Genomic DNA, 26,022 nt, shown 5'->3' with positions numbered 1-26,022 from the left:
AGTGGAAAAGGTCAAAAGATATAAATGGACAGTTCACTTGGACAGTAGTAAACATCCACAATCTAAACAGTAACCAGCGAACTACAAATCAAGACCACATTAAGATACAATTTTACATCTGTTCAGTTGGCAAAATTTAAAATTCTGACCATATCAAGTTGTAGAGCTGTAGTGGAACAATGAGCTCCCTTAAAATTGCTGTGGGAGTGTAAAGAAATGACTACTTTGGGAAAACAATTTGCTATTATCTTGTAAAGCTTGAACATATGCATACTTTGGCACCTAGCAATTTCACTTGAGTACTGTAATCCAAAGAAGTTCATGCATGTTCTCCAGGTGTCAAGAACAAGAATGTTCATAGTACTGTTTGTATAGCAAAAACTGGGATCAAATACTCATCAATAGAAGAGAATGGTTTAATACAATATGGTATATTTATCCCATGAAATATTATAGAGCAATGAAAATTATTCACCTGCAGCTACAGGGAACAGTACAAAATAACAAAATGTGTGAAAAAAATGAATCATAAAACTACATACAGCGTGATATCCTTTTTAAAAGTTTAAAAACTAAACTAAAACAAATACAAATGTAATAAAACTTCATTAAACAAGGGAATGTTAAAAAAGAAGTACATTGTTGAATATAAGTTATTGTTAGTATTTTACCAGTCTTCAATATATTAACAACAAATAAATAATAAACTCCTCACCCTCTTGAGTCCTCACTTTTTTTTTCAGCTTTCATTCCCATACCTATCATGACTCTCTTGCATATACCCTCAGCTCCCTGCTCGTCTCTCATTTCTTTGTACAACCCTGTTAAAGCCTCAACTCTAACCTCTGTTAAGACTATCTCTGCATTCAAACAACTATTATGAAGTGGGCCCTTACAAAATTTCCCTAGCCTAATGGTTCTCAAACTTCAGCATGTATCAAAATCACTTAGAGGACTTGTTAAAACACACAGGCCTAATCCCCAGTTTCTGATTCGAAAGATAGGGCCTGAGAATTTACATTTCTGGTACGTTTCCAGGCAATGCTGATGCTTACAAGACAAGTCTCAAATTAAAATTAAAGTTTTAAAAAATCACTTTGATTTCAATATCGAACTTCAAACAGTTTCACATTTATAACATTTATGTGGAAATTGTACACACATAACAGCTGACTTTGTTGCTAAAGTAATAAAAATGATGAGAATGTGGATTTCAGCATGCTAATTATTAAAAGTCATTATAAGGAAGCAAAGCTATCCACCATATGCTAAAGAAAAGGCCATTTTCTTTCCAGGAAATAGACAAAATTTATTACTTATCCCTATATATGATCTGCTTTATAATAATACGTCTTGTTCAAATCAGCAGAAGAGTTAAAATTATAAAGAAGTTGTCGGACTAGCGTACTAATGTTTTTATATAATTGTAAACTCTAACTTTTTGTGAAGCAGTCCATACCAAAAGAGATCAGAAAAACTATACAGTAACATTTCCTTAATTCAGCATCGTTTGGAGTAGTTCACCATGTGAGAATTTGCATATAACTAAAATTCAGTTTAGTTTTTGCAATAAAACTCATTTAAAATTAAGTAAAGCAAAAATTGCGTATAATCATAATTCTCCTTGAAATTCTTTAACTTATCCATAAAAATACAGTCAACTTTGCCTTCTTAGAAGAAAGTTTAAAATTTGAAAAGCTCATTTTCTTACAGTGTGTTACCAACTATAGGCGCGCATTTGCTTTTTAATGTCTTCGAATCATAAATTCAATATCTTGTTTGTAACTTTAAGTACCAGAATCACTTAACACAGTGAGATGTGAATACTTAAAGACATGAAGAAATTGAGACCACCTGAGGGACAGTAAACTCGCTACCTGGTCATGCTCATGCTGAAAGATAAGATTCATTCGAATAAGAGGTAAGACCAGTTACACTATTTAAATTATTTCTCTTTCTCTGTTGTGTGCATGCTCGTGCCATGTAGGTATAGTTGCATTTGTGTAGATTAGATACCTATTTGGTATTGTCACGGTAATACAATTTTGTGGAGTAATCTGTAAAACACCCCTCCTCCGTTCAAGTAACTGTGTCTCTCCCAGGCATAAACATAAACAGAGAGCCAGAAATCCAAGATATCGGGAATGCCATCTTGGCACCAGGCTTTCTAGTGCAGTTCAAGTGCTCCTACTTTTGCTGACTTTTTAGACCTTGCCTGTTTTTCTACTCAGATCTATTTTACTAGCTTCTCATTCCATATTAATCAGTTCTCTGGTCATTGCCTGCTTGTATTAATAGTATTACCAGGCCAGGCGTGGTGGCTGACGCCTGTAATCCTAGCACTCTGGAAGGCCAAGGCAGGTGGATTGTTTGAGCTCAGGAGTTCGAGACCAGCCTGAGCAAGAACGAGACCCCATTTCTACTAAAAAAATAGAAAGAAATCGGCTGGACAACTAAAAAATATATAGAAAAAATTAGCTGGGCATGGTGGGTGGCACATACCTGTAATCCCAGCTACTCAGGAGGCTGAGGCAGGAGGATCACTTGAGCCGGCCGATGCCACAGCACTCTAGCCTGGGCAACAGAGTGAGACGGTGTCTCCAAAAAAAAATAGTATTACCAAATTTCTCCCCTTTTAGAAGTGCAGTAGTAATATTTTGTAATTTAAATAGTCTCGCACATGTAATCTCATTTAATCCTCATGAAGTGGGTAAAGCGACACATCCTGGCTCACACAGCTGCTAAGTAAGTGGCAGAGCCAAGACTATAACCCCTCACCCCGTGGTTTGTCTGCTACACCACAAACCATTCATTTAAATTGATTTTAAATTAGACCAGTCAATAGTCAACTCCCACCAAAGATAAGATGAAGATAGATAAAAGCTAAAACTTTTTTTCAGGAATATTACGTCAGTGGTGTTGCATACTTCTTATTGCATTGCATCAGGAGATACGTAATACCAAATTTTTCCACTTTCATTGGTCTAAGTTTGATCACATGGTTAAGGTGAATCATCAGATCTCTCTTTGTAAAAATATATTTTCCCTTTGTAACTATTTAATAATAAAGAATCTGTGAGATAATACTTGAGATTATTTAAATATTCTATTTCCCCAAAACCTTCTTCCCAGTGGTTTTGTACTCCCAGTTGATTATCCTCATCTGAATAAGTTATTACATTGAGAGTCACAAAATAATTTTCTGACCCTGGTATTCCTTCTACATTGATTAGCAGCCATACTTATGTCATTGGGTTTTTTTTTTTTTAAGCTTTCCCTTTTTCTCCTTTCCCTCAGTGTTTTGTTTTGTTTTTGCTTTTTTGTTGTTGTTGAGTATTAGTGTGAGGGATGGATTTTTTAATTCATTGTACTATAATCCATCACTATTAATATTTTTTTCTTGGATGCTTAGATTGTTCCAAAATTAATATTTTTTTCTTGGATGCTTAGATTGTTCCAAAATTTGACCTCATTGGCCTTTAAGTACCTCCTTGCTTTCTTGCACTACAAGATGTTCCAGGCTCACTCTGTGCTGTTCCCTGCAAACCTGGAATTAATCATTTGTTTTTTAGTGGAGAAAGGGTATTTAGAAATTATAATCTGGTTGCTGTTGTGAAATCATGGCTTCTAGACCCTTCCAGTTGACAGAATGAAACCTTTCTAAAAATCCTGTGATCACGCTGAGGCCTCCAATTTAAATGGCACGTCACAGGCTTCTGTCTCAGCTTATCCCCATTTCATATTTGCAGGTCTCAGACCTTTGCCATTAAATGCCCTCATTTTCAAGGGTCTGATCTGGTGGCTCAATTACATACTAGAAAGTAATATTTTTGACTGGTTCTAGAAAAATTTGATCAGTTTATTAAGGAAATCACTACATTTTTTGAAAATTGCATGAAAGTTTAGAAGCCTTTATGCTACTATTAATACCTTCATGCTTTGGGTGAATGGATCAGTGGTCCTAAAAAGTCCACTTTTCTGGTGATTGTTTTCACAGTTCCTAATTGCTCTTTTTAGCTGTTTATGCAAAATTGTCACACTCACAGATTTACTTGTCCTAGAATTCAGATCCATGTTTTGGATTCCCGAGGGAATCTAGCTCACTGTTACTGTCATGGACAGCATTATGCTAACTTGTGGCATTTGCCTTTTCATGCTTTTCATTGAGCCACTTTTGAGTCATTTATTTCTTGGGAAATACGGATATAAGATAACACAATAAAAATCATAAAAAATGCAAGCTAACCAAAACCAAACAACATGAAATGATATCAAAACACTTTATCACCTTATTTGACTAACACAATCTGTGAACTATGCGGGAAACATTTAAGAATGTAATTATTAATAAGAGTAGGATTTCTATGGAAAGAATAGCTACTTTGACCTTTCACAAATTTGAAGTTATTTGAAAAAATTAATCTCAGTAATTTTTCCTCTGCCAAGCTGCTTGTAAACCACATAGTAGACCTCCAAGAATTTCTAGCAATCTGAACACCGCGAGAGGTGTGTAGGGCTTTCTCATCCACCATTCTGGGCTCGTCAAACCCAGGGCTCTTTTGGATGAAGTAAGTGAATTTCAGTCCAATCTCTAAAGGATTGAGTTCTGAAGTTCCTGCTCAATAGGCCTCACTCTTTTTTTTCTTTTTTTAACTAAAGCAGTTCATATAATTTTGTTCACATTTGAACTCCACTGGAGTCAGGGATGAAGTGTCATCTTCTATTCTAATAAAGAAATCTTCAGGTAACTTCTCAGGTGCTGAGCTAACTGGTCATTGTTAAGAACACAAGGTCTATACTGTCTCTAATTCATAGATCTCTTGGGTTTCTGGAAGCATCAAATGAATCAGCATGCTGCCAGAATCCACCAGTCATCAGTGTCCTTCCCTTCCATCTTAACGTGACATTTCAGGTAATTGTACATTTGCACAATGTAGTAAGTCATGGCTTGTAAGTGTGGGGTGCAAGTTCCACTACCCATCACAAAATAATCTGTATGTTTCATTTCTGGAGGAACCTTGATCACAAAATGTCTCTTGCATTTTCTTGCCTCAAAAGTGAAACCATCATACCAATGTCAAACCTGGGATCAGTATGCGCTGCTGTGTCGGACTCTGGGCTTCCCTTGGAGGGCCGCTGTGCAGGCTGCACACAGCACGGGGGGTCAGGCAGCCTGGTCCAGGGCTGGTCCTGGCTCCAGCCGCAGGCCACTACCCGGGACAGGGCCCTGCGCCACAGGAGTGGCTGAGCCACTGGGCTTCCGTCACTTTGATCTGCCTTTCCCCCTCGTACTGTTCAGGAGTCGCAGAAGACAGAATTCCCTCTAAAAACGATTTAGTTTTAGGTATTAACAGAATCACTGGGTGGACTGAAGAAACAGACCCCAGATTTAGTTTCAAGGACTGACATCCAAAGCCCCGTGCAGGACTGGGCCAAGAAGGAGTTGCTGCTTGTGCCACAACCTGGCAATTGCCTGGAGAAACTGGAGGCTGCCCCTGCTTTTGCTACATGATATATACCACCAAAACAGATGCCACGTGCCCTCCACTACTCAACTCCTTTTTACATTTAAGTGCCATGTCGGTGCATCTAATTGGTAAGTACTTAATTTACATCTAAAAATTCAGCTTTAAAGAACTCTGTGATTTTTTTTCTCAGTCTCTGCTGTTTAGGAAAGAATACTAGAGGGAGGTTGGACTATATGTTGAGCAGGCCCATTCACACTATTTGCTGGAAAGTATTAGTGGTTACTGTTACCTAGTTCAACTACTTCATCCTACAAATGAGAGAATTGGGCTCAGAGAGATTGTGACTTTTCTCAGGCATATTGCTAGGGTTTCTTCCCTCAGTTCAATGGTTATTCCTCTAACTTGCTGGTTCCCCACTGACCTACAAATCCTTTGTTTGGGCTGTAAATTTTTCCTTCTATTTCTCTTTAGAATGTGATCAGAAACATTTTCTCCATGTTTAAATTTACATGCTGTGATAATTATACTGTATTCTGCAGATTGAATTTAGAATCTGTAAATCATTCTAAAAGTTGCTTTTATTAGCCCTTGTTCCCTTGTCCCAATATTTTTTTTAATTTTGTTTCAGGAAATTGAACTGTATTTTCAGTTTTAAACCAAAGACAACTCTCTCTCTCTCTCTCTCTCTCTCTCTATATATATATATATATATATAGAGAGAGAGAGAGAGAGAGAGAGAGGGTCTTGCTCTGTTACCCAGGCTGGAATGCAATGGCATGATCACTGCTCACTGTAACCTCAAACTCCTGGGCTCAAGTGATCCTCCTGCCTCAGCCTCCCAAGTAGCTGGGACTATAGTGCATGCCACCATGCCCAGCTATTTTTTTTTAAGAGACTGTAGTCTTGCTATGTTGCCCACGCTTGTCTTGAACTCCTGGCCTCAAGAGATACTCCCACCTTGGCCTCCCAAAGTGCTGGGATTACAGGCGTGAGCCACCACACTTAGCTAAAATAAAAGAATTTAAAGAAATTATTTTTATTTCATATCACTGTTTCAGACAATACAAGGTGGACTTTTCCCAAATCAGATCATTTTTTTTCTTCTTAGAAATAGTTCCAGTGCCATCTTCAGAATAACAATTGACATTTCTCTTTTTAACTAGGTTCTACTTCCTCTGTTCTAGAAACTTTCATAGAATAGGAAAATAAATCTAAACATTTTCAAGCTTTACCATTTGATCTATAACTGAATTAAGTTTTAGTCATAAGCTTATACTCCAGTGTGGTTTCCTACCCCCAAAACAAACCCTCTTTATTATATTAGTCAAGTTTCTAAGAGAAACATGGTTCAAAGAACTTTCTTTACAGTTAAGTTTTATAATATCAAAAGTAGAAAAAAAATCAATTGTGACTTTGACCAAAGGAGGAATATTGTCTTGTTATATATTGCTTGACCAGCATTTGAAATTAAAGTCTGATGTTTATTCATTCAGTAAACACTGATCCTAATTATTGGTCCCTAGACTTTGTGCTTGATGCAGACACGACAGGAAAGACAAGGTCATTCCCTCCATAGATCCTGCAGTCCACTGGACGTTCATGTAAGTCACTTGGCAATGAGATTACAGTGTGATCAAGTGTCTTCTAAGGGAAGGGCAAGGTGCTCTTGTCCTTCAAACAAGTACATCAGAAACCCAGGCTGGGAATCAGAGAAGACTTCCCAGAGGTCTTGGTATTTAGATTGATACGTGGGTAGGATCTTTGTATTAATAATTTCTTGAATGATCAGAGAGTCTGACACAGCTACTAAATCCCTTGGAATTTTCTGGGTGATAGACGCATCTATTGTTCTAATAGGGTGATTCTTGGCAGGCTCCCAGATAGCCTCAGATGGGGGATGGTTGGCAGGGGAACCAACCATGTGATTAAGGGCTTTAGTCCCACCACCAAGGTCTACAGGTGCTAAAGGTTGAGTTGATACCAATGGCCAGTGATGCAATCAATCCATCATGTCCTATATAATGAAGTCTCCATAAAACCCCAAAAGGAGAGGGTTCAGAGAGCTTCCATATAGCTGAACACATGGAGGTTCCTGAAGGGTGGTGTGCCCAGAGCATGAAAGCTTGGCAAACCCTCCCACGTGCCTTGCCCTGTGCATCTCTTTGTCGGGCTGGTCATCTGTATCCTTTATAACGTCTTTTATAATAAATGAGTAAATGTGTGTTCAGGTTCTGTGAGCTGCTTTACCAAATTAATGGACCCTAAGAAGCGAACAGTGAGCCCCAGTTTATAGCAGAAAGTATAGATGACGATGTACTACTTGTGACTGGTGTCTGAAGTGGCAGAGGGACAGTTCTTGAGGGACTGAGCCCTTAACCTGTGGGATCTGACACTATCTCTGAGTAGATAGGGTCAGAATTGAGTTGAATGATAGGACACCCAGCTAGTGTCTGCTGGAGAATTGCTTGGTGTGGGAGGAAATACCCTTATGCCTATGGTGTCAGAAGTATTGTGCTGAACGGTGTGCGAGTAGGGGGAAAACTTTTTCCTCTCAGAGTCACCTTTTCCCTCCTCTTATACCAAATGCAAGCTTGAGCCTCCTGAAATGGCAGTTTAAATATCCACCCCTGCTCCCTACCCACATCAGAGAAATGCCACTTAGGGTTACGAGTGGAAGTTTGTGCTTGTGAAAGATGCTGGGGCCTCTGTGGCCTAGAGACCAGCTGATGGTGCTGTTGCAGTGAGGCCTTGCAGTCGAGATCCTGGAGAAGGGACTGTGTGTGTGTGTAAATATCTAGGAGAGGTGGTGTTTGGGGGACCAGGGAATCATTCAGTAGCTCCACAATTGGCAGATGAGATTAAAACTCCAGCAACAGGAAAAGTCAGGGCCACTGACAATTAGAAATATTGGCATGGGGCACAGAGGCCTGTTGGCTGGATTAGGACCATATGGGTAATAGGCTGACCCCCGCAGCTGTTCATCTTGATAATTAAAGTAAATCTTGCACCTGTGATACAAAATTAGCTCAGGAACCAAAGACAACCATGGGTAAAGTACATTTGTTGCTTTGCACACGAGGCTTACTATCAAGAGGCACCCAGTTTAAGAAGCATTTGGTTTGGAGGAAGGCCTAAATTTCTAGCCATTAACTCCTTGTCACCTGGGCTGATTTAAAAATAATTTAAAAATTGTCAAAAGCTTTCTTCAACAAGACAAATACAAGTTTTTCATTTAAACATTCTCTTCAGTAGTTGAATGGAATCCTATTTGAAGGGTACAACTAAAGTCGATCCTAAGGCAACCTCCTGTGAAATGAGCTTCAGTGGTATGATTTAGTGGAAAGAGCACTGGATTGAGTGATTGAGACCTCAGTTAGTCCCATCTCTGCTACTAAGTGAACTTGTGTGGATTTTTTGATTTCTCTAGGATTCTCTAATGCACAAAATGGGAACACTGGACCAGAGCACTGAAATTCAGATTCCATCAAACTTGCAATCAAATTCTTGAACTCTCAAGAGTTCATAGCAGAGATGATCGATTAAAGTGGCTCCCAGTCTTTGTTTTAAATACCCAGATGGAAGGAGCCATATTAACGAAGATTTCAACTTTAAAAATGCTAGCATGCACAAGATGGATCCACTTTGTCTTCATAGAAATTATCTTGCACAGCGCACTACTACTACTCGCTAAAATGTAGGCCCAAACAGAAGCTGGGTTAAAGTTCTAAATACCATCATCTCTCAGTGAGGTGGGTATCCACTTAATGTTTTCCATACCTCAAGAGGTAAGTCATGTTGAATCACTGGTTACAATGTATGTTTCCAAAGTATGTCAAATTCCTTTCATTGTAAGTAGGGCTCAGCCATAACTTGTTGAATTTTTAAGTATTAATAATTTTTCTATACTAAATTAAGATTGTGAATGAACACTCCACATCTGGAGTGGATTTTAGTAGAAAATCATCCAACCATAAGCCACAATTTATATTTAAACGATGTCAGTCGTAGAAGAAATGAACGAATAAGGCGTAGGTCCTGATCACGTGGAGGATGCCTGAGGGACCCAAGCCCCAAACATGGAATTGGTGCGGATGCTCACTTCTCTGCTGAAATTGAAAATGTTCCAGTAGTCAGATTAAATGACTCCCCTAAAGGGTCACTGACAATAGATCCAATTCCAACCACATCTGTCCCTTCCAAGAACACTCAGACTATGAGGCCAAGGGTGAGAGGAAAAGAATAGGTCACACTGCCACTACTTACCCTTTGAACAGGCATTTTTCATTATTGCAGTATCTGGAATTGTTGATTTAACCATATGGCTGGTTTATGGAGAATTTAGAAAAACTAGTATTTTAATTCCTTTACTTTCAAGAAATACCTATAAGAATGTAAGCCCCAGTTCTCAAAAAAGCAAACATACTTCCTGCCCCCAGATTAATCTTTAAAGTCAATTTTCCTGATCCAAGCTTTATAAATGTATAGAAAACAAAAAGTTGACCAAATGTTGACATATGAGTGGCAGGGGCTAGATTTTTACTTTTTCCCTTTTTCTGTGTTTTCCTAGATACCCAATATATTTTTTAACCAGGAAAAGACCAAACAAATATTACTATACCTGAGTCAACTATATTTAAATAACACACAGCATAAAGTTGAAAAAAAAACCCAAAATAATGGTTATTTCTGCATGACTTAAGGGTGTTTCCATTACGTTATTTTCTAAATTTTCTATAATGTGTATGTATGACCTTTGGTAACGGCAAAAAGATCTAGTTATGTGGTTGCAGCTTGCAGTCTCCACTGCACAGCAGGTTACCTGGTCACCAGAACCTGGGAGCTCCCCACTGCTGCTTTCTGCCACGTGTGGACACAGGGACGTGTGGGGCCGTGGACCAAAGATGTGAGCAGGAGGGAGATACGACTGAAGATTCCTTCTTTCTAGGACTCACTCTGGGTGAGACTGGTTCTACCTGCTTGGAGTATAAATTTCTTCACTAGACTTGCAATCCTGTATTTGCATGATAACATCCTTGTGTTCATTTCTCTGGCATTCTGCCCCAGGTTTAAACAGTACTGGGAAAGCAAGCGTCCTACATTTTGTTCAAGGGAAAATACCATTTGTCTTCACCGTGCCAATACTTATCCCTCTTCCATGGTCAACAGGATGACAGTGGAGGTCGGAGGTCTGAGGTCTGAGGTCTGATCTTCGGAAGGGGAAAGCCCCACTGTGGACCAGAGTCTGAACCTGCCCACCAGGCCACAACAGGAGATCGTAAGGTTAGTACTAGATTAGAAGGACAGATGTGTTAAGAACCCCGACATCTGTTTTCACAGCAGTGTAGTTTACAGTGGTGATGTCTAGTATGGATTCAAGTCCCCTGTACAAACTACCCACGCGATAAAAAGAGCAAAATTTTGGTTTTCTCTTACAGTGCCTGCAGTCAAAAGACCCTAAGTCACTGTTACCCAAAGAGTGATAAGCAAAATACCTAAATACTCAGAATCAACTAGGGGTGCTGATTTAAAAAGTTCCTGGAGGCTGGTTGTGGTGGCTCATGCCTCTAACCCTAGCACTTTGGGAGGTCAAGGCAAGAGGCTTGCTTGAGGTCAGGAGTTTGAGACCAGCCTGAGCAAGAGTGAGATGCTGTCTTTACTAAAAAATAGAATTAGGCAAGCAACTAAAAATAGAAAAAATTATCTGGGTGTGGTGGCACACACCTGTAGTCCCAGCTATTTGGGAGGCTGAGGCAGGATGATTGCTTGAGCCCAGGAGTTTGAGGTTGCTGTGAGCTAGGCTGACACCACAGCACTCTAGCCTGGGCAACAGAGCAACACTCTGTCTCAAAAAATAAAAATAAAAATAAAAAGTTCCTAGAAACTCCAGGGACCAGTTATCTCCATTCTAAATACTTTTTAACCTATGAGTATCCCAACAAAGAATAAAAAAGAATTATAGATATGTAGAATCTATAAAATGAAATGTTAACATCCACGTTGATCTGCTCTTGTTATATTTTTTACCAGCATCATCATCTCTGCTCAATAAGCTGACAAAAACACACAAACATTTTAATCTCTCTCGAGGTGGTGCCTTTCAAGGTCCAGGCACATCACTGTTTGTTTGCTTTTTAACACATTGACTGCTACAGTAGAAAAATTTTTTTTCCTTGGGGCCACGGTGTTTTATTACAAAAATAGAATAAAACCTTTGAAAACAAAATGATCCTTTCTAATTTAATGAAAAATTTAATGAAAAAATTTACTGACTTCTATTCATTTAATCCACATTTTTAGAACTTGTCAATATTAATTGTAACAATAAGAACATCAACAAGATTTTCACAAACCAACTGCAGAGTTTTGCTTCATGAGGCCCCAGGCTAAAAACTAACATGAGTTAAATACAACTCACATGGCAGTTAATGCGTTAATATATATATCTTAATGAACCTCATATACACATCCTTTCAAACTGCAAACTAAATATGTTGTTGATGTTAATAATGGCTCTCAAAAGTTTTTGCTATTTCCACAACTTTATTAAAATAAACAAATATATAAAAAGAAAAACAATGAAAAACAGGGACCTCTATCAACTTTATTAGCTGTAATATTTGCATTTGTAATTATATACCATAAATTTTATATAACATGTAATTATAACAAAAACTTTAGTTTTGAAAATGTTTTATTCAAGAATTACATAATTTCAGATATCATCCAAAATACAGTTTCCTAGATTGCTACAAAAGAAAGCAAATTCAATAAGAAATTTAAATCATTAAATATGTTTCACTACTATATACATACAGAATGCCAAGCAATAATATTTAGCCCTGGAATGCGTACCACGTGTTTTTTTCTCATTATAGGCTCAAACCAGCACTTTGTACAGGCTATATGTACAACAGGCAAAGTTCCACGTTCATAAGAGTTTGACATTAACCACCTTAATTTATAGCTGTGGTAGTTTGTCCACTGGGGTGTCAAATTTGAAGTCTGTAGGGAACAGATCTGGGGCTCGAGGATAGATTAGCCTGTAGGACTGTCTGATTGTAACATCAGCAACACCAGCAATATCTCCAATTTCTAAAAGACAAAAATCAAAATATTAACCACAAATTCTAACCTACCTCCTTTCTATGACTTACATTCTAATTTGTGAGATTTGGTAGCATAAAGTGCCAAACTGAAAAACAAAACCAAAATACTGATTTTTCAAAACTGACAATGGAAGTGACATATTAAAAAGGTAGGAAGCAGTAGCTAAAGTCAATAACAATAATAGTAGTAGTACTTGTTACCTTAAAGGGTTGTCATTGTTTTAAAAGGTTCAATTTATGTAAAACATTTGAACAGTGTTCAGAGCATAGCACTGTGAGTGATAACTATTATTGGGCATTGTATTTAGAATCGACCGCTCTTTTTTCTTTATAAATCTTTTTAAGGATCACAGAAGTCATCCATGAATACATGCTTATAAAAAAATTCACTTTGCATTTCTGTGTTTGAAAGTTCCCCTGCAACATTTCCCCTAACTTCTGTTGAGAAGTCAAACAGCTATATAATAATATAGCATAAGTCGATTTCTTCACTATTGCAAACACATACTTGAGCACACATTTAGAGCTCACATGAACATCTCTAGTCTTATAAAATCTTAGTACATTCACTTTTACCCTTTAAGTCATTAAATGTCACTTTTTTCTCTTTTAAAGTCATTAAAAGCAATACCCTTCCCTGGGCAGGGAAGAAATGGACCTTATATTTCAAGAAAACCCTTCATATAAAGCATAAGCAGCAGAAAGCACCAAGATAAATGTTTTTGTGTTGTTGATTTTTTTTTTTTTTTTTTTAAAGAGATGAGGGTCTCACTTTGTCACCCAGGCTGGATTGCAGTGGCCCAATCACAACTCATTGTAACCTTGAACTCCTGGGCTCATGCAATCCTCCACCTAAACCTCCTGAGCAGCTGGGACTACAGGTGCAAGCCACTATGCCTAGCCAATTTTTTTGTTTTTTGTAGAGTCAGGGTCTCACTATGTTGCCCAGGCTGGTCTCGAACTCTTGGCCTCAAAGAATCCTCCTACCGTGGCCTCCCAAAGTACTAGGATTACAATTGTGAGCCACTGTGCTCAGCCTTGTGCTCTTGACTAGAATAAACTTTACAACTAGGAATGAAGATAGGACATTCTGCCTAGCTGTAACATCTTAATTTTACCAAAAGACTCAAAATTTCCTTAAAAAATGAGTGGAGGCCAAAGGGAATAGATAACGGTACACTTAAATATATAATGATTAGCTTCCTCACTCTAATCATTCCACTGTATCATTTATTATTTTATCAACATACAGCCTAAGCTTAGGTGAAAGGCTGTTCTGAATAGGGTATTACAAAGTTATTGAAGCCAGTAATTCACTAACTTACTTTTATAAACAGAAGGCAGTCAATTTCTTAATTTAAATCTTTAAGGATTACAGAAGTAATTCACGAATGTATGCACGTAAAGAAATGCACTTAGTACTTTTGTTTGAAAGTTTCCCTACAACACTAAATTCAAAAATTAACTCAGAAGGTTGAAACCACTTATATCTACTTATTTCATAATTTTTCTTAAGAAACTGTGAATACAATACAAAAAGAGAAAAAGAACAGGCTTTACAGAATGTTAAAGGTTGATGGTCAACACATTTACGGTTTGTCTATCTATAGGGTACCATGCCAGGCAGTGAGACACAAAGTAAAGCCCCCTCTTCTCCAAGATTTAAAAAGGTATGTTTAGGGAAGAAAAGAGTATTCAAAGTGACCACAAATATTTAGGGGGAAAAAAAGAACTTCTAAAAATGAAAAATGTACAAACTAAAACTAAATAATTCAAATGAGGAAAAAAAAGTAAGTTTGTTTGCAGCGTCATGCCTCCAAACATTTTTATTTATGAACCACTTAAAAGCAAAATACTGTATTTTCTTAAGTGCTGATGCTGAGGAAACGTCTTAAGTGTGGGTTTGGATATTTGACCTGCTTCACACTTAAAATGGAAAAACAATCACACATTACAGCCTTCACAATTTCATTACCACCTTCCAGATACAGAACTCTACCTTTTTGGGTCTTCTTCTCAGCTGATGCTTGTGAGGCCATGTAAATAGCTGCTGCTGCCACAGAAATGGGGCTCCTCCCAGGAACCAAGTCCAGTTCCACAGCTTTACGGGCTATATGTGTGGCTGCCATCTGCACTTGTTTAGGAAGACAAAGGTTGGAACAGAACCTGGACATGAAGTCTCCAGTTGTAATCAAATCCACACTGGTTTCTAAAGCTTTCAAAATAAGTTTAAAACATCGACCAATTTCTTTCTTAGAAATTCGTGATACAGCACATATTTCTGAAAGAAAAAAAATTTACATATAAGCCATATAGTTCATTTTAAAACCTATCATTTCTGATTATAAAAATAATACATTCTAATTGAAAAAAATTCAATCTTGCCTTAAAGATGAAACCTTAATCTTCTCAGTGATACTTCCTAGAGAGCTAATTTAAAATTTCTTGGTTAACGTAAATGTTCATCACACTTTAAATTTAGGTCTTGAGCTTTCAAAATATTAACTTCTATTAAATTGCAATTCATGCAAATAAGTTTCTTCAACTAAACAAAAATTTCCTTGATATTTATACATTAATCTGTTGTAAAGAGTATATAAAGGAAATGAAAATACTAAAACTAAGTATTAGTTTAGCAACACAATGTCATGTGTACCTGCAATCCCTGTGATTATAGGCTAACGCTCAGTGACATAAAATATTTGACCTTGTTATTCTAAAGATTCAACCACCATACACTTTCAGAATAAATTTAACAAAAGCCTGTTTTAGTTGTAATAACAACAAAAAACATGATAAAGCCCATCATCTCTTAACTTTTACATAAGAAAACAAGTGAAAAAATTAAATAATAATTGGATGAATCAAGGGTAAGTACAGTCTTCAGCTAAACTGAGATTTGGCCATGAAAGTGAGTGTATTATTGCAACATTGTGAACAAGTTGTCACATATTCATGGGTAACTGCAAACTGGATGAAAAATACCAGTTCTTTCAAAGCCTCCAACTTCAGTGTGAAAAGTATAAACATTGTATCTCAAGAGAAAAAATTTCACTAATACTTTCTAAATCTTGACTCCCTCACCTGTAGAAACCTATGCTAGGATTGGGAACTATTTTCATGCATGAAGTGGACAGACTTACCACAAAAGGCCTACTTTGGCTTATGATGCCAGGCCTCAAAGCCCACAACACAGTCAAGAGATCTTATTAGCAAAGAACACAGTGGACTTAACATGGACTAAAATGACCCAGTGTGCATGGTCAATAAGATCACAGTATGAATTTGCATTCAAGGAACAAACTAAGTAGTCAAGGCGCTGTGGCTCATGCCTGTAATCCTAGCACTTTGGGAGGCTGAGGCGGCAGGATTGCTTAAGCTCAGGAGTTCAAGCCTAGCCTAAGCAAGAGTGAGACCCTGTGTCTACCAAAAAGAAAAGAAAAAAACCCCAGCCAGGTGTCACAGTGAGCACCTTGTAGTTCTAGCTACCCGGGTGGCTGAATCAAAAGGATCGCCTGAGCCCAGGAGTTGGAGGTTGCAGTAAGCTACAATGATGCCACTGCACTCTACCCAGCACAGCAGAGTGAGACTCTGTCTCAAGATGAGCACCCCTCCCTCACAACCCCCCACCCATTCATTAAAAAAAAAAGGTAGGCACTGGCAAATAATGCTCAGGTAGATTGTTGTACATAACAACAAAGACATGACTTGGCTTCTAAATGTCAAAGAGGCCTAACTTTGGTCTGTTACTTTAATATGATGTAGATAATGATATTTTTATCTATATAAATAAAAGCTTACCCTTAAATGTTCTAGGAACGCCTTCTTGTCTACAGGCAATATAGAGACAAGCAGAAGCTATGGCATCATTAGCTCTTCCCTTTAGGCTCTTCTGTTCATACACTTGCTTGAATAAATTATTTGTTCGATCCTTCAAAGCAGAGAAACTAAGTTTAATTAACTCTATGCCAGTTAATTAGTTGCAGTATCAAAATTTCATGTGTTCATTAAATTATGCTAAGTTAATGCCGGAATGGCTTAAACTTACAACTATATTTCGAGGTAGGTTGATTCTGTCTGCCATGGTAGTAATTTCTTTGAATGCATTCATCATTGCCCGATCAGAACTACTCATGGTTCTTCGATTTTGGTACTTAGAATTGCCAAATTCGTCAAAACTTGCAGCTCCTGTACCCTATAAAACAAAGTTTTCTAACTATGCAAAAAATTTTTGGAAAACTTGAATGAACAATTTCTATGAAAATATAACATATATGATCTGATTCCATATATCCAGGAAATCTGCACTGTGCATCTTGCCTCTCTTTCAAATAAAAATGTACCAAACATCTTAAGATGTTTTTAAGAGGTTTTCTATCAGATACTTAAGGAATATGTAATTCTAAACAGCTCTTCAAGAAAATGGAAAACTTAAGAAAAGTGTATAAAGTGAATATAAGAATATCTAACCTTACAAAACTGAACGGGGAAAAAGTCCAATTTCATTTATAAATATGATATAAAATATGAAATACTAGAAATCAGAATCCAACAGGATATTAAAGGGTAGTATATCATGACCAAGTGTAAACTGTTCCATAAATGCATAGATATTTATTATTAGAGAATCTGTAATATAAAACATCATATTAATAGATCTAAGGAGAAAAATATCATTTCCAAAGGTGCTAAAAAGGCAAGTGAACAAAACTGAAAATTCATTTTTGATAAAGAACACTACAGATGAGTACTTCTTCACATTAGGCAATCACTCTCCCAGGCCCAAAGCCACCACTGTGATTACTAGAGAAATATTAGTAGCATCACCATCAAAGTGAGAGGCAAGACAAAGGCAAATCCTACTACTATCACTTTATAACACGGCACTAGAAAAACCAGCCAATATTATTAAGAGAAAAATCAGAAGTATAAAATTGGAAAGGAGGTGATAAAACTATTTGCAGATATTATCTTTGTATACTAGAATGCTCAAGAAAAATCATTAAAAAACCCCACTATTGGTATAAATTAGAGAATTCATTAAAGTGGTAAGGTCAAGATTAATAAACAGAAATCAATACCCTTCATATGTACAATCACCCAGCTAGAGGACAATGAAAGAAAATATTCCAATTACAACAGCAACAAAAATCTAGGAATAAACTTAAGAAGCATAAGATGTCCATGAAGAAAACTTTAAAACATCTCTTGAAGGACATATAAGAAACCTAAGGAAATGGGAGAGCATGCCATGTTTTTGCATAGAAGATTTATCACAATGAAGTCAATTTTCCCTATGTGAATTTGCAAATAAATCTAACCAACATCCCAGTGAAAATAATAACCAATTTTTATTTTCAAAACTAAACTAAGTGATCCTAACCTTTAAATGGAAAAAACCCACGAAGAAAATGCTGAAAAAGAAGAGCAATGAGGGAGGACTAGTGCTACTGGGTACTAAAGCAGTGTGCTATGGTATTCGACTAACTGGACCAAGATCGGAAAAGACAGAAAGTCCAGAAATAGTACCAAGTGCATACAGAAATTCAGTCTATGATAAACGTAGCATCTTCAAAATTTTTCTTTCCTTTTCTCCATGAAAATGTGAACAACTTTCAAAGGATACAGAAGAAACTAGTAATAGTGGTTACCTGTTTTGGGGGAGAGAAAGGAGGTTAGAGTGGAAACTGAGAGTTTGGGGTTTAGGGGTCAAGGGTTGTTAGGTTTGTTCCAGGTGGGAACTCAAAAAGTATGTATAGGATGGAATGCGGTTAATGGAAAACTGAGGTTTGTGAAACAATAGCGGCAGCTGTTTTGTTAGATTTTACAACCTCCAGGGATTCTCCAGACTCCAGGAAAGTTTACTGTATTTTCTTTTTTACCCCTTTTTTGTTTTTGAGTCATGTATTTTCTATTGAGAAAAATTAAACATTAAAAAAAGTCACATTGTCAATTAGTTGGAATCTTGTATTTTAAAATGTAGTCTATTGTTTTGTCAGCCTGTAAGGCTAAAGCAAATTCAGAAATAACCTACTTAAAGATATTTTTGAATACTGTAAAACTTTTTAAGCTAGCTTGTAGGTTTTTCAAATTTGATATGCTATTTATTTAGGGCATGAAAAAAATAATAACCTGCTTTTTTTTTCCACAAAACTTTCTTTAAAAAATAGTATATGTTTCCTTGATTAGTCCTTTGAAATATTGTCACTATTACTTCCAATTTAGATAACAGAGCAAAAAAGAGAGCCAGGTTGCCAGGAAAGTTGTGTAATTGCCTTACATAACAGCAGCTATTTACTGAGCATGTAGTACACAATACATGTTGTAATTATAAATACTTTACGTATGTTCTCAAAAAACCCTCAAGATCTCTAAGTACAATTATTCTCATTTTACAAATGAGGAATGTGAAGCTTAGGAAAGTCATAAATTCACTAATAGAAAATAAGTTACAATGAGCTCCCATTTATCTTAGATGGTGTGGAGGGAAGAGAAGACATTCTTGATACTCAAGGAACATACCAATATTAACTCACAAAGACAACACTATACTCATTTTTTGTGCAAAATGTGCTTTATGAAAAAAAGGGCCCAAGATATAAGGACTCTGTAATATTGACTTGATGGTTTCCCCTTGAAAATGGAAGAAACACACAAGTCAGCCATCATTCACAATGGTACTAATGGCAAATCTTGTTGACAGGTCAAGATTCTCCATGGGGGCAGTGACTGATACTTTTGCAAAGTTCTCAAACTCCCAGGTCTTTGGTTACTCTGAACTTGGTACTTCCTGCTGAATGGATTTATTACCTTGCCAATCATGGTAGACAAATCTCCATCACTCAAAAGAGGATTCTGAGAATCTCCAACTCGAGATGGATCTTTTGTTGCTTTGTCGTTGCTGAAAGTTCTCCATTCAGATCCCACATCAATAACCCGGTCACCTAAGAATATAAGCATACATCTAAATCATCTTGTCAAGATATGGTTTACTTAACAACACTGTTTAATGCCTAACAGAGCTGTTTCATTCCTAGGAAATCTCAACATGGACATCTAGGTCCCAGCTTAAATATCATGTCTCAGACATTTGTTCTTTTAAATACTGTACCAGTTCAGTAAGAACCTTTTTTAAACATTATGCTATGATCACATTCTAACTCTTGGAATAAAAAAGAGTTAGTCAAAAATAGCAAAACAGAGCTATTCATATGTAATGAAAATAAAGATCAACCATTATAATGCTCAAGAACCAAATTTTGCACAGAATTTGTAGCAGATATAGGAAAAAAAAAGAACACTTTTCAGAATGGTATTCATGCACATAATATTAAAAAATCATTAATTTTTCATAAGACATGTTTTATAGAAAATAAGCCTAAGCTTCAAATTAACTGATGAAAAATATTTTTGGCCAAAACTTAAACCTAGAATTAGTGAGAAGAAACCCGGGTAAGCAAACTTCTTCTTAAGCCAAGAGGCAGCAGCTAGATATATCAGGTCAAAAACAAAAACAACATCACACAGAGTTTGTATAGATGGTAAAAAAAAAACAAAAAAAAACAGACATGAGTAAATCTGATTACTCTTTTGGGGGAAAAACATCTCTCGTAATATCTTCAGAGTAGACAATAGTTAACACTGAATACTTACACATACTACTCATTGTACTTTTGTAAATGTTCTCATTTAATCCTCACAGTCAGTCTTATAAGGTAGGTACCACTTTTACTGCCCCTTTACAAATTAGATTAACAGGCCTAAGATCACACAGCTAGAAATGAAATGCACATCAGATTCTGGAGTCTGTTCTACCCTCTATTTGGAAAACATGAGCTTTTTCAATGAAGTGTGATAAAAGCAAGAACCAGACCATTTTCATCTTTGTGTATATACAACAAGCAGAAAGAAGGAATGGTAGAAATCAGTTACCGCAGCAATGAAAAGAAGTTATGGTACTGACAGTCAATTAATATAATGATTAAGAGTATAGACTGCCACATGCTGCTTACCCTTAGACATATCGTTTCTATGTCTTCACTTCCTCAGCTTTAAAATCCTCTCTCATATTATAAAGACCGTAAAGACTAAATAAGCTAATACACATGCACAGTGCACATAAAGTACTTAAAAAGTAGTTCTAAGTGCTCAATATTAGATATTTACTGCAATGAAAAAAAATGGCAGATATTCTGAAAGTTTCTCCCTTTTTGGTGGGGTTGGTAAGGAGAGGCATCAGTTTTAAAACATTAATCTCCATATAAGACTTTAAAAGTATCAAATGTGTTACTGCAGGTATTTGGTTAGTGGAACTGCAAAGGAGGATGGAGGGAACAGAAGGAAGGAACTCCATGCTACATCTTTTATTTTATATTCTAATCTCAGTGATATATTTAAGAAAGCAGGCAAACACACAACAGAATGACTTACTCCTGAAGGTTTTGGGAAATCTGTTTTTCTTTAAACAGTCGATGACCTGGGAGTAACCAGATATCACCTGGACTATAACATGTCCATGTCACAATGGGACTGAGATTAGAGGCAGGGTCCCCATTTGCCATTCCTGTATGCAAGGAGAACAGCCAGGGAGACTAGAAGTGGGGCAATCAGTTATAAGGCAATTTTAGTGTATCATGTTAAGCAAGTGCCCCAAAAGGAGAAAAGGGTTAGATGGATGGGACTGTCATGGATTTCTGTTTCCTCCTCATAATAACAAACATCAGTAAACTTGGGAAGCAATTCTAATTATACAAATTAGATTTTAAAAACTTACCTAAAAGTATCAAAAAATCTGTCATTGTGCACTGAAGCCTTACTACAATATTAATCAACAGGACTACATCTCAAAGAGATCACACTAAAGAGATTATTTTTTCTTCCTTTTAGAAAAGAATATTTGTTCACTAAAAAAATAGATATGTGACAAAAAATTATCTGCATTCTCAACACCCAGAAACAGTCACTATAAATATTCTGGTATATGTTCCTTTGCCTTTTATAAAATTCAAGTGTATAAATATTTTACATATTTTTAAAAATTAAAATTAGATCAGATTGCTTTATGACAACCTATTCTTACTAAATTTATATCATGAACATAAGAATATTATTTTAAGGCAATATTTAGCCCTTTTAGTACCATCCACCAATTAAAGTGATACCACGGTGTTCCCACGCACTTATGTTTTCAAAGGAGAAAAGAGAATCTAACTTTCCTATTTGGCAAAAAAACCCACACACAAATATGAAAAAACAAAAATAATTATGGCCTTTAAACCTGGAGTTACTAAATTATAAGTTCAAAAAAAGTCAAATGTCATCATTAATCTGTAATATTTTCATTAACACAAAGGAATGTATTAAGAGAACAGTACAAATGAAAAGGCAGGTAGGTATGCCCACATCTTTTAAGTTTCTCTAGAAATCTAAAGATAAAGCATTAGCCAAGATGCTTCATTTTACAGCATTTTCCTTTTGGTCCCAAAGTACCTTACCACGAGTTTCATTTATTAATATTACTTGCTTTATATTGCCTTTAAAAAGACAAGTTGGATTTAAAAAAAAAAAAAGTAGTATAGTATACCTAGGAAACCCAGCACTGGGTAGTGATAAAATTTTTCCACATACATAGGAATGATCTAAATGACTCATTCAAGAATCTGTGGTTTGTGCTAAGAATGATTCCCTATTTTTATATTAATATTTTACTGCTCAAACACCATTTATAAGGAATAAAATTTCCAAAATAACTCAATTAGCACACCATGAAACTACAAACAGCCCAGAAGATTAAGCGCCTGAGTAACAAGAAATAGGGCAAGACCACTGAGAAAAAAAATCAGAATACATAAAAGATTTTTATTTGAAGAAAATTTAAATGGGGTAATATTTTAAAAGTTGCTCTGGAAGAAAACTGCAATACAGAATCTTTTCGAGGGGTAAGTTGTACAAGACAGCCATGTATTTGGGTATAATCAACCTTTAACAAGGAAGAAGCCTGCCAATTAACATACACACACCCCTTCAAATATCTTTTAATGTTCTAGAAACATAGAAACATGCCAACTTGTACTAGTTTCCTTCTTAACCACACACTGATTTGTGTATAATTAACACCACATAGAAAGTCTACATATGAAGATTTATAATATCCAAAATAATAGCACTACAATAATATATATATAAAAGCACTACTCCTCCCTCCATCATAGAGTATGATCTCTAACACTTTTAATCAAGTTCCCCAACCAAAAAAGTAAACACACCCAATGTATATATTTACACATTACACACATATACAGCTCTCAATCCATATATTACAGTGATGTCTAAAAAGTATTAACTAAAACATTTTACCTTATTCTGAAGAGAATGAGTTTCATCTCTTGATTTTTCAGGAAGAAACTGAAAATAATTGTCAAAATCACTTGCACCTGTTTAAAGTGGTTCAATCACTTTGGCACCTAACTTAGGATTTGGCAATTCACTCATTAAGTACAGTTGGCATTCTGTATCAGTATGTTCTGCATCTGTGCTTTTAACCAACTCCAGATCAAAAATATCTGGGAAAAAATCACATCTGCAGTGAACATCTATACTTCTTTTCCTTGTCATTATTCCCCGAACAAGACAATATAACTATTTACATAGTCTTTACATTGTATTAGTATTGTAAGTAATCTAGAGACAATTTAAAGTATACAGAAGATGTGCACAGGTTATATGCAAACACTATGCCATCTTATACCAGGGACTTGAGCACCTGTGGATTTTAGTATCCCAGGGATATCCTGGAACCAATCCTCCATGGACACTGAGGGATGGAGGGTATTTACCTACAAAAGTCTCATACAAGAATGTTCATAGCAGCATTATTCATAATTAGCTAAAAACTGGGAACAACCCATCAGCAGGAAAATGTGTACAATAGAATATCTCTCAGCAAATAAACTATTGATATTACAATAACATAAATGCATTTCCAAGTTTTTGAAAACTTTTTGAATATTTTTGAAATTATTTTGAGCCAAAAATGTCAGTCACAAAAAAGTCCACACTGTATGATTTCTTTCATATGAAGTTGAAAAAAAAAATGCCGAAATGATCTATGAGACTAGAAATCACTACAGTGGTGGTTGTGTTGGGGTTGGGGTAATGGGAAAATGGCACAAAAGAATTCCTGAGGTGAGGGAAATGGTCGATGAACCCTGATGAGGGTGTTGGTTATACCAGTATATGCACTGTCAAAATTTAAACTAGACATTTCGGACCTGTGCATTTCATTGTATACCTCAGTAAATTAAACCTCAGTAAATTATTTATACCTCAGTAAATTAAAAATTAAAATTCACTGCCACCAATATGCTGTTGATTTTGAACTAAAACTACACCAAACCTATATATTATTTTAGGACAGAACAATTTTTATCAATCATCTACGGCAGGGAATACTCTTTTTCTTCAAGGTCTTCTTTTAGATTTCAAAGTATGATGTATGTTACACTTAAGATTTCCTTACATTAAAAATTACATTTTCTAACTAGTAATTGCTGTAATATTTTATATGCTTATATTCAGCCACTTTTAATAGACAATGTTTACAATTTGATTTGAATGTTCTAGTTATAGAATCCCATCAGTCATAAAAAAAAAACTTACTCCCTTTCCAATGCTTAACTTTCATTTCTCTTTTACATCTAAAGCACTGGTCAGAACTTTCAAAACTATGCTCTTGATTTTAAACAGAAACATTTTAACATTATACATATAAATGGTAAAGTAAAACAGTTTTCTATTAAAAAATCATTCTACTCTAAGTATCTTACACAGGAATAAGTATTGAGTTTATTAAATGTTTGTCATCTTACCATTGTGTTTCTTTTTTCTTTTTTTTTTTTTTGAGACAGAGTCTCACTCTGTTGCCCGGGCTACAGTGAGTGCCGTGGCATCAGCCTAGCTCACAGCAACCTCAAACTCCCGGGCTTAAGCGATCCTCCTGCCTCAGCCTCCCGAGTAGCTGGGACTACAGGTATGCGCCACCATGCCCGGCTAATTTTTTCTATATATATTTTTAGTTGTCCAGATAATTTTTATTTCTATTTTTAGTAGAGACAGGGTCTCGCTCAGGCTGGTCTTGAACTCCTGACCTCGAGCGATCCACCCGCCTCGGCTTCCCAGAGGGCTAGGATTACAGGCGTGAGCCACCGTGCCCAGCCCACCATTGTGTTTCTTACATACTGTCTTCTTATATTATGAAAGCTAACCATAGTTGTTTGTGGGTTATTATTCTTTAGTATTTATGTGTTAGGATAAATTAAGTTTACTAGAGTCACAAATAATTTCAAAAGCTCAGCAGTTTAAAATGAAGGTTTAGTTCTTATTCCCATTACATGTCTATCCAGTGACAGCTGGGGGCTTTGTATGCCATTCTTATTTAAGGTGATAGAATCTCTATCACCTGAGATAGCTCCAGTCACCTTGGTAGAGGGAAGGGAATGTGGTGAATTGTTATACACTGATTTAATGGTTTCCGACCAAAAGTAACCCTAACATTTCCATTCACACGGCCAAAGCCAGTCATGGGGTCATGCTTAACTTCAAAGAGGGTAGGGAAGTACAATTGGACCATGTACCCAAAAGGAGAAGAACAAAAAGTGTCAGTGAATAGTCATTAGTGCTGTTCCATGTGACAATTAGCAAACAAAATTCAGCACTGTATTTTGGGAGATTTATGTATAAATTCATAAAAAAGATTGTTCTATGACCTCCTTTTTGTACCAAATGACAAACTGAGGAATCAGAGTTAACTTCATTGCATTTTGGCATTGTTCACAGAGAAGTAATCTGTCAATACCATTTTGGGTCCTTTGAGAGTAATTTTGCTGATTGATTGCAAGACTTTATTAATAAAAAAATTCAAATTTTAAAAGGATACATTCCCCAGTAGTGTGTGCAACTCTTGATTTGCAACCCTGAGGTCTTCTGCTAGGAATGTAAAGTTTTCTTCTATTGTACCTTTAATACTTTACCTTATTCACCCAAATCTTCAAGTAGCACTATAATGAATATCTTATCTTCCTATACACTATGAGTATATCTCAGGTTTGTTCTCTGCTCTACTGATTCAATTTTCTAGAATGTTAAAGTCTGCTAACTGCTGCCTAAAAACAGTTGTATTGCATTTGTCTCCTTGTGCTATCTTATTTCTGATCACAATAATATTTAACATTATGGAAGTAACATTATGGAAGCTTTAGCTTATTGATCACATAAATCAAATGTTTTCTATTATTTAACTTTCTTCTAGTAATTAAACTATGTCAGGGGCAGAATTTTTTGCTAAGTATATAGGATTGAGTTTCTCTTTACTGTAGTTTGTATTCATAAGCTTCATGTTGATTTTTAAGCTTATTCATCTTATAATAACGAATTGTCAATCCAAGCCCAGT

General features: G+C 36.2%; 1 protein-coding gene and 1 long non-coding RNA gene across 2 annotated transcripts in view; one reads left to right on the top strand and one right to left on the bottom strand.

Moving 5' to 3' along the window:
* Positions 1–5,545: 5,545 nt before the first annotated feature.
* Positions 5,546–9,031, top strand: LOC123635433. Its single transcript, XR_006734125.1, has 3 exons — positions 5,546–5,596; positions 6,992–7,069; positions 8,896–9,031. It is a non-coding gene; the product is annotated as an uncharacterized LOC123635433 (long non-coding RNA).
* Positions 9,032–12,141: 3,110 nt separating this feature from the next.
* Positions 12,142–26,022, bottom strand: part of GTF2B (general transcription factor IIB) — a 28,575-nt gene continuing 14,694 nt past the window's right edge. Inside the window, exons 3-7 of the mRNA XM_045547588.1 lie at positions 19,385–19,518; positions 16,623–16,769; positions 16,376–16,505; positions 14,574–14,855; positions 12,142–12,560 (exon numbers count right to left, since the gene is read on the bottom strand). Coding sequence (XP_045403544.1) covers positions 12,427–12,560; positions 14,574–14,855; positions 16,376–16,505; positions 16,623–16,769; positions 19,385–19,518 — 827 coding nt within the window. The 3' untranslated portion in view covers positions 12,142–12,426. The remainder of the gene's footprint in view (positions 12,561–14,573; positions 14,856–16,375; positions 16,506–16,622; positions 16,770–19,384; positions 19,519–26,022) is intronic.

The sequence above is a fragment of the Lemur catta genome, chromosome 3 (assembly GCF_020740605.2).
Source record: "Lemur catta isolate mLemCat1 chromosome 3, mLemCat1.pri, whole genome shotgun sequence".
NCBI classification, from domain to species: domain Eukaryota; kingdom Metazoa; phylum Chordata; class Mammalia; order Primates; family Lemuridae; genus Lemur; species Lemur catta.
This window is presented reverse-complemented; position numbering and strand designations above follow the sequence as displayed.